We start from the raw sequence: 16991 nt of genomic DNA on the forward strand, positions 1-16991 counted from the left end.
GGAGTGGTGAATAAGAAGGGATAAAAGAAAACATAGCATTTTACCGGTATTCAATATATGGGTTTTCTTAAAATCTAAAATCAGTAAGTCCAGTCCTTCTCTGTATTTCTAAGTCTCTCTCTCCCCTTTCTTTCTCTCAAACAAGGTTCCATCTACTAGTATTTTCTATTCTATCTTCCTCTCTTTCCTAGCAACAGTTCATTTCCAAGTCTTTTCCTGAGAGAATCAAGGAAAGGCTTGATTACTGGGTAAAAAACTTGCATGTAGAGAATGGTTTATTTAATATAATTTAAGTTCAATATGCTGTCCCAGTCTTTGTCTTATTTTGCATGGGCAAATTCGAATATCGGGTTACGGTCTTTAGGATTAGAATTTATAAATGTGTGTGGGAGGGGGGTTGATTCCACTTTAATTGCTTATTTCTTTCTAAACTGTAAACAACTTTTTAGCTCACCTGAGCCGAAGGCTCAAGTGAGCTTTTCTGATCAAAATTTGTCCGTCGTCTGTCGTCGTTGTCGTCGTCGTTGGCGTTGTCGTCGTAAACTTTTTACATTTTCATCTTCTTTTCGAGAACCACTGGGCCAATTTCAACCAAACTTGCCACAAAGTATCCTTAGGTGAAGGGGATTCAAGTTTGTTCTTCAGAAATAGTGAAAATTTGGTGGTATGTTTTAAAAATCATGTCCCCTGGTTAATTCAAGTTTGTTCAAATCATGTCCCCTGGGGTAAGGGCGGGGCCACAATGGCCGATCAAAGTTTTATATAGAAATATATAGGGAAATTTATTAAAATCTTCTTCTCAAGAACAGCAAAGGCATGAATGATCATATTTATATGGAAGCATCCTCAGGTAGTGTAGATTCAAGTTCGTTCAAATCATGACCCCAGGGGGTAGGGTGGGGCCAAAATGGCCGATCAAAGTTTTATATAGGAATATATAGGAAAAATCTTTAAAAATCTTCTTCTCAAGAACCATTGGGCCAGGAAAGATGAAACTCAGGTAGAATCATCCTCATGTAGTGTAGATTCAAGTTTGTTCAAATCATGATCCCCGGGGGTAGGGTGTGGCCAAAATGGGTGAACAAAGTTTTACGTAGGAATATATAGGAAAAATCTTTAAAAATCTTCTTCTCAAGAACCACTGGGCCAGGAAAGATGAAACTCAGGTAGAATCATCCTCATGTAGTGTAGATTCAAGTTTGTTCAAATCATGACCCCTGGGGGTAGGGTGGGGCCACAATGGCAGATCAAAGTTTTACATAGGAATATATAGGAAAAATCTTTAAAAATCTTCTTGTAAAGAACCATTGAGACGGGAAAGATGAAACTCATGTGAAATTATCCTCAGGTAGTGTTGATTCAGCTTTATTCAAATCATGACCCCCGGGGATAGGGTGTTGCCAAAATGGCCGACCAAAGTTTTACTTAAGAAATAAGATATCATTTTTAAACATCTATCGGGATATAAATACGGGTTGGTCACGAGATTAAATTCCATAAAGCCCGAAGGATGTTTTAAAATGATACCTTATTACTTATATTTACATTTGTGACTTATTCATACCTTATATTTACATGATTGTGACTTTTAACGTGTGAAATGCATTATTTTTCAAACCCAACGGCATGTATGTTATCCACTGAACGCGCGTCGACCCTTTATGACGTCACTGAGAAATTACGTCGAACGATTATCTATACACACATCTATGACCTCTTGACCCCCTACCTGTATTTATACAGTTATAGATACTCATTGCTTTCAGTAGTGTTATATAAAGGAAAACATTTGCAAATGTAAATATATAGGAATATATAGGGAAACCTTTTAAAATCTTCTTTTCAAGTACTTCAAAGCCATGATTAGTAATATTTATATGGAATCATTCTCAGGTAATGTAGATTCTAGTTCATTCAAATCATGATCCCCTGGGGGGTAAAATTCAACCCCAACCCCAACCCCCCTCACCTCAGTAAACTTTCAGTTCTGATCAGATATGTGCTTTTTCCTAGCGGATGTGCTCAGGTGAGCGCTGTGGCCCCTGGGCCTCTTGTTTAAAATTACTAGAAAATCTCTTGAAAATTCTTCTAAGCATTATCCTCCGTATCATAAAAACTTACTTTATTTTCTTCTTTTTAGTCGGGCTTATTGCTCAAAGGCTTATGTGATCCTGTTCGAGGCAGGATGTTAACCCCATAGTCGCCATTTCAAAGTTACGTGCAAAAATATAGACCCTAATCCGTTGAAAACTCAACCGCTTGGAATTTTGATCATGAAAACGGTTCAAAATTCAACAAAAATAAAAAACACTATATAAAAAAACATAAGTGGTAATGACTTTGAAAACTTCATAATCAAAGAACATAGTTCATTAGGTGAAGGGTTTTTGATAACCTGTTACAGCTGTAGTTTTTTTTGGCTTACAAATTAATTTCTTTCACTTATATATCATGTAAACAAAACGGAAAATTGTAGAAAACGGAAAACATAATATATTATTTCAGATAAAATCACTTCAAGTAGACTATATTTTATCAGAAACGATATATATTAATGACTTTGTCAATCCTCCATTATTAAATACAAGTTGATTTAGTCATGTGCAGTCTCTTATTCACGAAAATTGTTGACATAGCAGTGAAGCTGATATCACCTTTTAATGAATGTGTCTGTTTGAAGGGGGGGGGGGTATATAACAGCATAAAGAATTTGTTTACTAGACACAGAATCTGAAATGTGATAGTGATTAGTTTTTTTTTTTAATTATTATAATATTCAAATGTATAATTTATTACTTATACATTATGAATAAGCCACAACTGATTTTAAACTCTGAAGTAAATGTATTATTAAATCTGTGTGTCAACTAAAACAAATAATTTAAACTCAAATATTGAAACCTTTCATTTAAATAATTTAGCAAATAAAATACTTTTTAAAAAAATTAAATAAAACAAACTAAATGAAATAAAATAAACAATCAGTAATTGATGAGACGTAACAATGCCTTGAAGTCTTTGATTTCTACACCTTTATATAAAAACATATATTGGATATCAATTTCCTCAAAAATTGATAGGAGACATAATCAAATAATTAAATTAGCATGACAAAGACATTCATTATTGATTTCAGACTGGAAACACATTTATTTAATATTACAAACAGTTAACTTAATTTAAATGTGACCTGGTTACCAGCTACTAATATGTAGAGAGACAAATTTACTTCTTATTAATGAAATTTATTTCAAAGTGTGTGAATTTGTCTGAAATTAATAAAAATGAAATATAGTGTGTAAGAGTTGAAGTGAAACTTTAAATTATTTAATTACAGTTTAAACAATAGTTTAATTTGTTATATGTAAATCAAATCATGCCAATTGTTCCATAAAAAAATACATTTCATATTTTTACAAATTTATTAATAAGATTTTTATATATCCCTAATTAAGAAGTGGACGTAGAATTCACTTAATGATTGTAATAATGAATGTTGAACATTTCAATATATGTTTCAAAGGAATATATATGAATTGTACAAGTATAAATGTAGATTTTTGTAAAATGCTGTGAAAAGACAAAATAACTCTTTCAAAGTATGCATTGTAAGATGTTAATGTATTGTGATTTTATGAATACTGTATGTTTATAGAATTGTCATTTTGATAATATATAAAACTGTACTAATATTATTTATATGTATATTTACAATATTATAAACAGTATATTATCTCTTGATAATAAAAATAAAATCATCAAATAGCAGGTGTCATGTGCTTATTAAAGAATCTGTCAGGATACACAATTGACCCCTGTTACAATTGTTTTATTCGGGAGGGGGGAAAGGAGGTTCCAACTCCCAAAATCTTTCAATACTAAATATAATTTGTAATACAGTACTAACTTGCTATACAGTAATTACAATGATTGTATCAAAATGTGTGTGTGTATCTATATGTGTGTGTGGGGGGGGGGGGGTCAATGTGAAAGGTTTGTTTGGAAATAAATTTTGGGATTTTTATATTCAAATATTCGATATCTAGATAAACCATGGTAAGAGATATATATATGTAAAAAAAATCTGGATATTAAAGAAACTTTTTGGTAAATTTAAATATACGTTGTTTTGCAGTTCTTTATATTCAATGGATTTTGGAAAGTTTTGTAAAAATAATAGGGGGGGGCTTGAAGACCCCGTAAAACATTTGCACTGTTCAAAATGTACATGAAATGCACGGGGTGATAGCCCCCCCCCCCCTGTATGTTTATTTCTATTTGTGTGAAAAAAAAAAAGGAAAAGAAATATCATTTTTGTGATACTGATAAATCCCGTAAAACAACTTCCCCCCTTTAAAAAAATGTTCCAATTTTGCGCGTAGTCTGAATGTAAAAATACTATAGTAGTTATTTTTGTCTTGACAGATACATGTACATATGTATGTACATATTAGTATCAATTTATTAGATGCTATTTCAAGACAATGTCTTTTTTTCATGAATGAGCTCTTTTCTTTAAGAGAAAAAAAAGATTCGTTAAATACGATGGATACTCATGATTTGAGTCAAGTTGGTATGTATTTTATAGATAATTGAATGTATACATGTACACGTGCCATTTCAAAGTTACGTGCAAAAATATCATAGTTTACGATAAATATTTATTAGATATGACTTTTATATCAAGAATATTGCTTTTTATATCTGATATAAAATAAACATTAGGTTATTTGTTTGAAAATTTTCCGTTTTCATTAGCGTAAGGGTTTTTGATTCCGTTTTCCGTTCCGCGTTTTAGCAACACCCGAGGTAAAGCAGGAGAGGGAACCAGACTGGCCTGTTAGTTAACATTCAGCTGCGGTACCAGATTAATTCTGATTCTGAAAAAATCGGACCGTGGTATTAGGATTGAAAAACTCACTGTCAGTGTCTTATCATTTATATTGATAGTTTTAAAATAATTTTTTCATCAGAGTATAAACGTTATTCATGTAAGAAATCCATTCTACTCTGTAAATAAGCCCGGCTCTCTGTACTTCTGAGTACTTTGATTTTTCAGTATGATGCGACAATGGATGTTGATTGGAGGGAGGCGGATCTACTGAGATATCCCTCTCATCTGGTACGTGTCTCATTTACGTCACTTTCTTTGAGTTTACACATGAAGGCAAGAGACTTTAACTAATAATGAAAAGAAAATTATACCCAAAATATTATGAAAAGAATATCGTTATTTTTAATCTTAAATATTTCATCTGTAGCATTATTACACACAGAAAGGTTCTACATTGTTAAAAAAATACCGCAATTAGTTTTTGTAAATCAGGGGTGGGGCTTAAAATTGTAATTCGCAAGTAATGAGATGATAGACCCTGTACAATTGTCCTCCTTTTCAACCATTATTGTGTAGATTTAGTTCAGCATTGGTCAATACCCTGTAAAATTAATTTTTTTTTCAGCTGGAATGGTCAGAAATTCAGCCACCAGCGCAAGTGGAAAAGGCTGACATACCATGAGCCAAAGTACAGCGAGTGGGATTTTCTCTGAGGAATATTTCCTGTATAGGACAGTTACTACATGTATGTGTTGCAGTGCTATAATCATATCAAAATATTGTACATGTACATGTATATGATGTTTGAACATTACTACATTGTTACTTTTTGTAAATTATAATTGAGCTGTTTTTGCCTATCTACATTAGACATGAGGAGGAATGCAACCTTTTATTCATTTTATATTTTTGACTAGAATTCATGCATTTCCTGAAGCACCGTCCCTTGATGTCTTTTGTAGACTGGCAACTATTAATAGACCTTCATCTTTTAATATATTTACAATGTTTGCACACCACCATGTTTAAATTGGGTTAAGGTTCATTAATGAAAAGTTAATATGGCTTTTTACAAATGAAAATGAGTAAATCCTAAGATTATTAAGTCAATTCATATCAAAATATTGTATATGATTTTTGAATATTACTATGTTGTATTTACAGTATTTGCACACCACCATGGTAAATTGGTTTAATGTTTTATTATGTACATTGTCTCTATTTTATGTAATAATATACTTGTATTTGTGTTATGCCCCCAGTGGGACCATGATGATTGGAAATAAAATCTATTTCTATTCTATAATCTTTCAGCTGGGCCGCCCTGTGACATTTTCCTGTACGGGATGGTTACTATGTGTTGTGGTGCTATAAACTCTCTGGGACACCCTGTGATATTTTCATGTATGGGACGATTACTATGTGTTGTGGTGCTATAAACTCTCTGGGACACCCTGTGATATTTTCATGTATGGGACGGTTACTAAGTGTTGTGGTGCTATAGACTCTCTGGGCCACCCTGTGATATTTCATGTACGGGACAGTTATTATGTGTTGCGGTGCTATAAACTCTCTGGGCCACCCTGTGACATTCCATGCCAGCCCATCGCTTGTCTTTCAGGACTTTTTGAACATGCACCACACATAACTTTTTATTTATTTATTTTTTGGCAAATTTTTCTTGGCAAATCTTATGTTTGCGATGATATATCTTTGGCAGATAGCTTACAGTAAGCACTATGTGCTATCATCTGAAACATTTTGATTTTTGTCTCCAATTTTATGATATCTTGAATTTATCTTTATTTTTTGGCACCAATTGTTTCTTTAAAATTTTCTTTGGATTGGTTTGGCTTTGAAACTAAGAGTTCGTTCTGCATGCTTTAATTACTTGTAAATATTTTGATTATTAAAAAATAATTACTTGAAAATATGATTATTTTTTAAATAAACTTTAGTTTTCAATTATCTGTGTTTTGCTTTCTCTCATAAGAAACCCCATAAGTACAAACTTATTTCCCCTTGGCAATACACCTTTTTGATCAATAGGCAGATAAAGAAAATTCTTCACTTTCTGTTCAAAACAAAGGCATATCTCGGTTCATGCACAGTTTAGTTAAAATCAGACTTCTTAGATACGCGTCGTACACAATATGGTCTTACGGAGATCGAAGAATTAGACTGGTTCATGCATTTTACCTCTAAGAGAGATAACTCTCATAGACTACATATCAGTTCATTATAGAATTTTAAGTTTTATAGGCCCCTATAAAGGTTTTTATCGATAATTTTCCCCAAAGAAATGCTAATACCAACATCAGCTGTTATTGAGTTTATGTTTCACAGTTTATACTTTAATATGCGAAAAAATATACTCTATGCACGCGTAACTTCTTAAACAACACAAGCTCTTGGGGAATAAGTTGATGGAACAAAGATATCCGCGGCCTTGTTTGAAGTCATAACGAAGAATTATATTGTCGTTATAAAAAGCAAAACATGTATTGATAGAGTTTAAAATTCAAAGAAAAATTTCTTTCGAAAAATCACAATTTTTGAGCTCACCAGAACCGAAATCTCAAGTGAGTTTTTATGGTCAAAATTTGTCCACTGTCTGTCGTTGTTTCCGTCGTCGTCGTCGTTAACTTTTCACATTTTCATCTTCATCTCCGTTCTCTATCCAGAGTTCTCGTTCCCGCTTCTCTCCCACATACATCATGCTGTGAGCGTAGCAGAAGATAACTATGAATGGAGAATTTTTCATCTCATGAACCACTGAGCCAATGTCAACCAAACTTGCCAAAAAGTATCCCTGGATAAAAGGGATTCAAGTTTTTACAAATGAAGGGCCGCACCTTCTTCGAAGGGACATAATTCTGAATTGAAAAATTAATGGCATCTTTTAAAAATCTTCTTTTCAAAAACCATTGGGCCAGGAAAGATGGAATTCATGTGAAATAATCCTCACATCAAAATAAAATTATCAAATGCATACAGTCAAGATTATCCAAATCAGATATGACCCCTGGGTAATACATTCTGTAAATTTTGGGCTGCATTTCATTTCCGGAATTTTGAGCAATTATCAACTTTTCATTTCCGACAATTTTCCGACATTTTTTTGTTTTCAAATTTAATATGTTGATTTGAAACTTTACCTATAAAAAAAATTAAAGAATTTTAAATCATTGAAATCCAAGTTCTGAGTTTTTATAAATTTATCAATGAAACGACTGTTGGAAAATGCAGGCATCTTCCTAAATTAAAGTTCGAGTGATTGAAATGTTTACTCTGTGCAGATGTAAAGCAGAAAAAAAATAAAATTCTGTGTAGAGCAATGCGTTATCAACCGAAGTAAAAACTTTCTTCATAACTAAAGTGATAATGCGTATGTATTACAAATAAAGAATAATAAAAATGGTGCTGTCACTGATATTTAAGTGAAAACTGCATTTTCTTTTATAATTATAATATATTTAGTTTATACCAATATTTTGCATTAAATACTTTTGAAATTTCATTTTTACTGACTACATATTAAGGAAAATATTAAATTGCCGCACAGGTAAATTCCGGAAATGAAAACAAAATTATGTCGGAAATGAAATAAAAAAAATGTCGGAAATGAAATAAAAAAATGTCGGAAATGCTATGCAGATTTCCGGAAATGAAATGCAGCGAAATTTTGAAATTTAATATGTATAAATTTAATGTTTAAAGTTTACAGATTAAAGTTTAAATTTTACCGATTAAAGTGTAAAATTTACAGATCAAAGTGTAAAATTCACAGATTAAAGTGTACAATTTACAGATTAAAGTGAAAAATTCACAGATTAAAGTGTAAAATTTACAGATAAAAGTGTACAAATTAAAAAAAAGTATCCAAGTGGCACTAATGCGCTTCCGTAGTTAAGTCATAAACATCCTTAAAAACAAAATATAATATCAAGAAAATATGTTTGAAACTTTTCCTATTTTCACAACTCACAAACGGAGGTTTAACACACGTTAATTATGTAACATTCATTAAATTTTTCTAATAGACGTTCTGCCGCGTTCAAACACAGATGCGACCTAATACGTGTGAGATACGGCCGACTGGACTGCAGTATAGTTACATGTGTACATGAGAAACTAGACTGAGGACTTGAAAATGAAACAATGATTTTAACATCTAAAGAAATGAAAAAGATTGTTAATGTTGTTTTAAAAAGGGATGACATAAATGATGTTTTCTATGAAGCCTTCAAATAATTTCAACAAAGACAACGAACTGCAAGAATTTGGAAGTTTTTAATTGGTCCTTATCCATTGAAATAATTTTAGTTTGATTTTTATATTAATATTAATTATTTTACTCCAATTCCCACCCACCCCATAAAAGTAAGAAAAACAAAACAAAACAAAACAAAACAAAAAAAAAAGAAAAGAAAAGAAAAAAGAAAACAAAACAAAACAAAACAAAAAAAAAACAACTTGATAAACATACATTCTTTATTTCTGTGCAAGATCTTTCATAAAGCCGAAACAGACAATTTTGCGGTAGCCTAAGACAAACCGAAACTCAACTGTTCATGCATACGTATGAATTTTCGCCAAAACCAACAAATTTGCGATGACGTATGCTGTGAGCGTTTTGTTAATCATTTTGTTAATCAATATTGAATTATAGAACATGTTGCTACAAAAAAATGATTTTAAATATATCACTTTTGAAAAAATCTCTTTTATCTTTATTTTCCGTCTTCCGTTCGTTTTCAGTTCTGCATTTTAACAACACCCATTATTACGTCACAATACAGTGACATTGTAGTTACGTCACAATGCAATCTTCACATCAGTTTTTGTTGTGGTAGTTGTAAACAAACAGCGCTAAGAATTCCAGTTATAGCCTTTTACAAAGCAAGAGACAATGGAAATTGGAAGGAATAGGACAAATTCCATCCGTTCTTTTCCAAATCTTCCCCTAGAATCTGTGAGAAATACAGAGTCGGATAGTTTTGTTCATCATACAGGAAAAGGAAGATGGCCGAAAAATGTGATGCAAGACCAAGGGCCCCGTATTCATCTACGGCATACATCTTCTTGGGATAACCAATCTGGTACCTGTAGAGATGAAGTTCAAAGTCCCTTCCAGCCTATTGAGAAGCCCAGTACTCATTCCGAGTCTCCCACAGGCCTTCACAAACCGCCACCTATTGCTTTTTCCAAATGGAGCCGACTACATGGATTTCCAGACGCCGCTGATAAAGAAATCGAAGGCTTTTTTCGCCCGAGTTTGGTGAAAAAAGTAGTGAGAAGCCAGAGAGGAGCAACAAATAAAAGTCCCGAAGTTCGTAATGCCCTTTCGACAAACAGCATTTACGAACGAGATTCAAATGCATTGTGGAAGAAGATGTTTCCAAACACATCGGATACGGCCATGAATCGTATACAGTTTAGTCCGTCATCAGTAGAATCTTCTGAAGAAGATTTCTCCTCCTTCTGTTCGTCCAGCGATCATACAATAGTTGGACGACAGTCTACCACATCAGACCATACAGTGACAGAGGAAAGGTTGGCTGCTCTTAATGTCAATGGAGGCCCGACATCTTCCGGTTCTTTACGCGCTCCTCGATGTACCAGAGACAGCCCTACATCGTCTTCCGGTTCTCTCTGTACAGCTCAACTTGTCAGTAGGAGCCAAACTTCCGAAGAGGACAACTATTACATGCCGTCTCAAAATAACTTCTATCAAAACCCTTATTCAAACATAAGTAAGTATATGATACTATATTAAGTATTTTACAAAATAGTCGCAGTGCGGTATAAATAATGTTAAATATCCGCTTTTTTTGATAATTTTATTTATGCACCAGTAATCGGAAGATTCCAGTGGTTATGGTTTTTGCCCTGTCCTTCCGTCTGTCTGTTTGTCCTTTTGTCCACAAAACTTTCAACTTGTCATGAGACTTTTGTGTAAATCCAGAGCCAAACTTCCGAAGAGGACAACTATTACTTGGCGTCTCAAAGCCCTTATTCAAACATAAGTAAGTATACAAATGTATATGATACTACTTAGTATATAAAGTATATTGCAAAATTGTTACAGAGCGGTATAAATAATGTTAAATATCCGCGTTCTTTTATATCTATTTTCATGCAGCAGTATTCTAAGATTCCAGGGGTTATGATTATTTAAATCATAAGTAAGTATTCATTATTATACTATGTTACAAATTAGTCGCAGTGCGCACAGGCATATCCATAGTCACTTCTTTTCTTGGATAACAACAATTTTGATCTCTTGACCTTGACATTTAAATTTGGCACAATTAGAGAAACTTTATCTTTGACGTAAGCCGACATACGAAGGGATCAGTGTTTCATGAATACAATGTTTTTTATCTTTTTTTTCAGTTTAGATTTGGATTAAAACAATTAAAAGTTAATTATGTTGCTTCCTCTAGATAAGACTGGCGCTTTTCCTGGAGGATCTTTGTCAACAAATTCATTGTATGAATCTACTGTCGATGGACCAATAGGCAGTCGCACCTCTACCCATAATTCAAATCCAGTCAGTGTTGGGCGTACTTCCGGTACAATGTCCACCCAGTCTTCCCTGTATTCCGTGACTAATGACGTCATGATGAGAAAGAATTCACCATCTCCAATGCCAAACGAAACAAATGGCTACTCAGACAAAATCCAAAAGGAAGCTAACAATCAAACAAAGCACTTTGCCAAGATAGGCTCATATTATAAACAATGTTACGATCATGGTAAGGTATGTGACGTACGCTTTTGTGTAGATGACGATGTTCTCTACGCCCATAAAGGTGCTTTATGTTCAGTTAGTCCCTATTTTGAAACCGTATTTATTGAAAACAAGCAAATGAATTGGAAACCAATGACTGAGATACGTCTTAGAGGACTGTCAATCCTGTCCTTAAAAGCCTTTCTAAATTTTGTTTACACCGGGAGTTTTGAAGTCACCTCATCGACCATTTTGGATTTGGTTAAAATCTCGAGACAATTTCAAGTTCCAGTTATTCGGCAAAGATGCCTTACAAAGTTGGAACGCCTCCCGCAAGATGATTTTGTTCCATTGTTGATGGCAGTGAGGAAGGACCCGATGAATGATTTTATGTCACCAATTCTCAGGTGCATTTCAGAGAAGTTTTTAGAAATTTCTCAGCGCAGCTCTTTTCTGGAGATGGACTTAGATACTCTAATTGTTGTTCTTTCACACGATGAATTGGTCACCTCCTCTGAAATGGATGTCTTCTGCGCAGCGCAGGGAACGCGTTCAGTATCTAGACAATAATTGGATTGATGCCTCAAAAAATGCATAGATGCAATCAAGCGAAATGTCTTGAAACGCAAACTGGTAAATACATATGAAATATATTAATTCATGTCATTGTCTATAATTTATTGCATGTACTAATAATAATAATAATAATAATAATAATCCGGTTTCCTTTGATGCCTGAAAAGGACTTAGTTGAGTGCATAGATAGATGTAATCTCCTAGCAGCCAACGAAAATTGCCTTAACATGATCTTCAAGGCCAACTGGTAAATAATACATGTATTCATGTCATTGTCTAAAATTTAATGCGTGTGCTAGTATTTTTAGTTTATACCAAACTTTTGAAATCGATCATATTTATGTTATTAATTTTTTTTCAAAGGATTAGAACTGTGATGGGACTTAATAGACAAGATCCCTTAAATCTGCACATACCAGACTCAAGGTATCTTACGGCAAAGGAAAATTCTAACAACAGTACTAACCATATCAATGTGAGTACTTGAAGTATACAGTAGTATGACTACAGATATTTAAAGCAAATAGCATTTTAGGATATTGATGATAGGTTTATTTTTGCTAAAACTATTATATTTATTTTTCCTTGAATGTAGAATAACGCCACTCCTGTTGACGTGATGGACATTTCATTCGGAAGCATTGAAAGTTACGATAATTACGCCATGTACAATGAGAGTTTCACCGGAAGTAGAAATTCATTGGAACAACCCTCTCCATCACTAGAAAACAGTGAGCGAAGTTCAATCCGCAGTACGTATCTACTATTAGGTTTCTTAACTGTTGGCGTGTTGGGGTGTCTTGGCTTCTGTAATATATTAAATTAAATTTACATATAATGTGGATTCAGAGAATTAGAAGCAAGTTTACGTAAATAATAAATATGCATGTCTTTTTTTGTATAGATGAGGATTTTGCTAAGAAGCACAAAACATACCAAATACCTAAACCAGATCTGAACGAAAACTCGTCCATGGTGGTGCTAGACCAGAAGTTATACGTGATTGGTAAATATCCACTAAAAATCGTATACTGCTTTGATAAAAAAGAATAATCTTGGGAGATTTTTTAAAGAAAGTTGTTTTTCAGGAGGATTGCGCTATAATGACGACAATCCACTTCCCCGAAGAGACGTTTGGGTTTACTGTCCAGAGCGTGGCTGGCGAAAACTGACGTCACTGAGAACTGCCCGGATGCACCATGCACTCTGTGTTTTTGATGGTTTCATTTACGCCATCGGTGGTCTTGGAAGGAACGGCAGGTAGATTTTAGCTTAAATTTTTTTTATTGATCATTTCACAATTATTTTTAAATTTTTAGTTCAAATTTGTCTCGTTTGATTACTCGATTTTTTATGATGTTTTGTCCTACAAATTAACCAAATGGTATAAAGTTGATTTCATTGTACAGTTTTAAAAAACTGTTGTCTGATTTTATTTTTGATTTATTCCAAGAATACTCAAGTCAGTGGAGTGTTACAACCCGTCCACAAACAGTTGGCATTTTGTCAAGTCTCTGTCTACAGCACGTGCTGGAGCATGCGCTGCAGAGCTGAATGGAAACATATTCGTAGCTGGAGGCTTTGGATATTCCCAAAATGGAACTGCTACCATCTTTGATAGCGTTGAATGTTACAATGCATTCACTGACAAGTAAGTACATGGACAGGGTTAACTTTACTGTATGTTTGTAAAACGTTTTAAAGTTCTTGTTACAATTAAGCATTTTTACATTCATAACTGTCTATCATGCAGTGACTTTTTGTTGCAGATGGATTACCAAGGGTAGTCTAAGATATGGTCGATGTCATGCCACAATGACTTGCGTTGAAAATAGTCTGTACCTAAGTGGAGGACTGGCATTTGATAAGAATTCGTCAGTTGCATTAAGTGTACAAGATGTTGACTTGTATGATGCAAACAATGATTCTTGGATGTTGCGGACTTACATGGATAAAGCGCGCCATAGCGCTGCGGCTTTTGCTTCAGGTTGGGTATTTTAGGCCATGTAAAGTTAATTCCTTGGTTCCAGGCCTTTTTCAAGAAATATGATGAGGGAGGGAGACATTTTGTTTTTTTACTTTTTATTGCCCTCAAAACATGATGAGATAGTTTTTACATTGTACCTCAAAAAATGATGATGGGTGTGGTTTGTTGTTGTTATTTCATTAATTTAGCAATAAACAGGGCCATTGAGACACCCTTGGAAGAGATAAGGCCTGAGACCCAAGAAATTAATCTTTTTTTGCCTTATATATCTATTTGTCTTTTTGAATAATTTTGCTGTCATATGTGTTGACCTATCAATAGTTTTATTCAGTTGCAATTGTAAAACCACAAGGAAGCTCTACACAGTATTTTTATGGTGGTTCTTTTGATTATCTTTTATAGGTAATAAAATGTACTTGATTGGCGGGCTAGCTACCAATACAAAGGAAAATCTGCACGATGATATTGAGTGTTGGGACGTACAGAGGAATGCATGGCTGTCTACTTTCAAGCTGCCAATTGAAGTTCAATGGATGAAGGGTCTTGCATGATTCTAGAATTTGGAGCCGTTAATAATATAGCTGAAACTCATTTAAAAAGAGTAAAAAATGTTTTAACTCCAATATTTTAATGTTAACTTTATTTTATTTATCATCTTTATAAGTATTTTTTATTGATGACCATTGTTAAATGTTAAAGGAAAATAAACATTGCAAGTAAAGCTTTCTCAATATTTTTTTTTTTTTGGAAAATTTGTTGGACGAGGGCTGTTCCTAAAGGCCGTAGACAGATTGAAGACAGTTCTAAATTTTCTCTCCTTTTAAAATTTTATTTAACTAGAGACATTGTAACAATGTAGGACGTGGTGTAAACATGTATCCGATATATATGTATGCGAACTGTCCCCGATTCGAATCCCGATTGACCCTTTTTTGTTAATTACAAGTTGTTAATTGAAGATGACTTATGCTGTGTACAAACTACTGCAGTATTATTATTGTGTGATGAAAAAGGATCATTTACACTGCTTTAGTACATAATTTAATAATTCTGCAAATTCGAGGAGGGGGGTTCAACCTCCATCTCTGAATTAGCTTGTACTGTGAATAATTAAAATTGTTAGGGTGGAAAGACCTTTAATGTAGATAATTTATTTCTACAGTAATGTTATTCCGCAGATTTTATAGTCAACAACAGTAGAGGGCACTTGATATATAAACAATAAAATGCTTTCTTTGTTATTACTGGAATTAACGGAAGCAGCTGTTGCAGAAAAAATACATGACCCGCGTAAGTAATAACAAACAAAGAAAGACATTTTCTTGCTTGTATTTATATCTGTTTAAATGATCATTTAAAGTAGGATTAAAAAGATTAATTATTGTATTAATGATGCGAACGTCTTCATACGTTTCATTGATGGAACAGCCACTGATCAAGAAATCTGTACAGGCGACATGCCTAATGTAGTTCATGCAGTGATTAACGCAATGGGTTTTCTTAAGAAATAAAGGAAAAAATATTCAGTGGATGTAAATATTTGATACTAACTGAAAAATTGATTCTAAACCAGGATTCGGCAAGATGTCTTGGCCTGTAAACCACACGTGTTGGTGGACAGGACAAACCTTTTACGATGCACTCGACTTTTATAATTTTTTCAAAGTATAATTTTAATATAATTTTCTTTATTTTTTTTATCTCTTACTGTACTTCATGTACACGTTCCTGATCAAAAAAACAACCTTGAAATCCGACACAATGCCTCTTTTTACAATTTGTTCAGGTGATGTTTAATTGTATCACATGTCCTTTAATCTTTATAAATAATTTGTATTTTTAGAATATGATGAAATGCAATCTTAGTTTTTTGAAATTTTATGTCGACTGAATTACCCCCCCCCCCCCCAATTCACCCCCTCTCCCCAGCAACTACAATATACATCATATACACACCGACTTTATTTTTCTCTTCTGAATGTTAGTATACCGTCAAACATTTAAAAATTAAAAAAATTTGCTTATCCCCGCCGTCTCCATAACTTCAGTACTCACTGTCATATCATATAATTAAATTATAGTAAAATAGAATTTACAACCTCTTCGTGAATAATCTAGTAGATTTATATCGTGTACAAAGTCTTTTTAATTACCAATAAAAGTTGCAAAACAATTTAAAACTGAAAATCTGACATACACATACGATGTATAAAGAGGAATGGGAAGCGCCCATGGCACTTTTAGTGGTTCAGATGCTCTATTCTTAGCGTAAACGTTTTGTATGTGTTTCTCTCTCCCCTTTGTATGTGTTGCAAATTTCTATGGTTTATTTCGTGATTATAAATGAACAGATATGTTTCTTTGGAAAATTAATTTTTCAAAAATGTTGAAAATCATAATTAATAATTATTGGTTGTGATTTAGATTGAATCTAATTGACCAGTACCGTAAATTTTGACGATAATAGTAATGTCAGACTTAAAACTATATTATTTTTTTATGTGTCCGTATGTAAATTTTTTCTACGACGAAGAATGGCAAAATGTTGTAAAGCAGAAAAATGAAATAAAAAAGAAAAACAGAGAGGGTTAGAAAGAGGGAGAGCGTGTTGCGAGAGGAAATATGATGGGAGAGGAGACATAGGTTGGGGAAAAACGAAAGGGAAACTTTTCTCTTTCTTTTTACCTGCCCTACATTCCTATGTCTCCTTGACTCTATACCCCTAGTTGGAGTAGGGAGATACTCCTAGTGGAAGTGGGAGAAGATAACTCTCGCACACACTGAGAGTGGGGAGAGAGAGGATAGAGAGGAAAGAGAGAGGAGAGGAGAGAGAGAATGGGAAGAGAGAGAGGAGAGAA

At 33.5% G+C, this 16991-nt stretch overlaps 3 protein-coding genes across 3 annotated transcripts in view; all 3 read left to right on the top strand.

Annotated features, from left to right (window-relative positions):
• Positions 1-16991, top strand: part of LOC134279320 (LIM domain only protein 3-like) — an 87064-nt gene that overhangs the window by 64584 nt on the left and 5489 nt on the right. The window lies entirely within an intron of this gene.
• LOC134279234 (uncharacterized) lies at positions 9664-12140 on the top strand. Its single transcript, XM_062761590.1, has 2 exons — positions 9664-10590; positions 11284-12140. Exons 1-2 carry the CDS (start codon positions 9747-9749, stop codon positions 12138-12140), a joined length of 1701 nt encoding a protein of 566 aa, XP_062617574.1. The 5' UTR covers positions 9664-9746.
• On the top strand, positions 12280-14840 carry LOC134279258 (beta-scruin-like). The gene is made up of 8 exons (XM_062761617.1): positions 12280-12393; positions 12510-12621; positions 12742-12898; positions 13051-13152; positions 13235-13406; positions 13600-13797; positions 13916-14133; positions 14536-14840. Exons 1-8 carry the CDS (start codon positions 12302-12304, stop codon positions 14682-14684), a joined length of 1200 nt encoding a protein of 399 aa, XP_062617601.1. The 5' UTR covers positions 12280-12301; the 3' UTR covers positions 14685-14840.

This window comes from Saccostrea cucullata, unplaced genomic scaffold (genome assembly GCF_032062105.1).
Source record: "Saccostrea cucullata isolate Sc308-1 unplaced genomic scaffold, CSIRO_AGI_Scuc_v1 ctg2943, whole genome shotgun sequence".
NCBI lineage: Eukaryota > Metazoa > Mollusca > Bivalvia > Ostreida > Ostreidae > Saccostrea > Saccostrea cuccullata.

Excerpts from the sequence above, each read along its gene's own strand:
- LOC134279234 (XM_062761590.1), top strand. The coding sequence starts at position 9,747 with ATGGAAATTGGAAGGAATAGGACAAATTCCATCCGTTCTTTTCCAAAT. Across the intron at positions 10,591-11,283 it reads AAACCCTTATTCAAACATAA|ATAAGACTGGCGCTTTTCCT; the intron begins GTAAGTATATGA and ends TGCTTCCTCTAG.
- LOC134279258 (XM_062761617.1), top strand. The coding sequence starts at position 12,302 with ATGCCTGAAAAGGACTTAGTTGAGTGCATAGATAGATGTAATCTCCTA. Across the intron at positions 12,622-12,741 it reads ACAGTACTAACCATATCAAT|AATAACGCCACTCCTGTTGA; the intron begins GTGAGTACTTGA and ends CCTTGAATGTAG. Across the intron at positions 13,407-13,599 it reads GGTCTTGGAAGGAACGGCAG|AATACTCAAGTCAGTGGAGT; the intron begins GTAGATTTTAGC and ends ATTTATTCCAAG.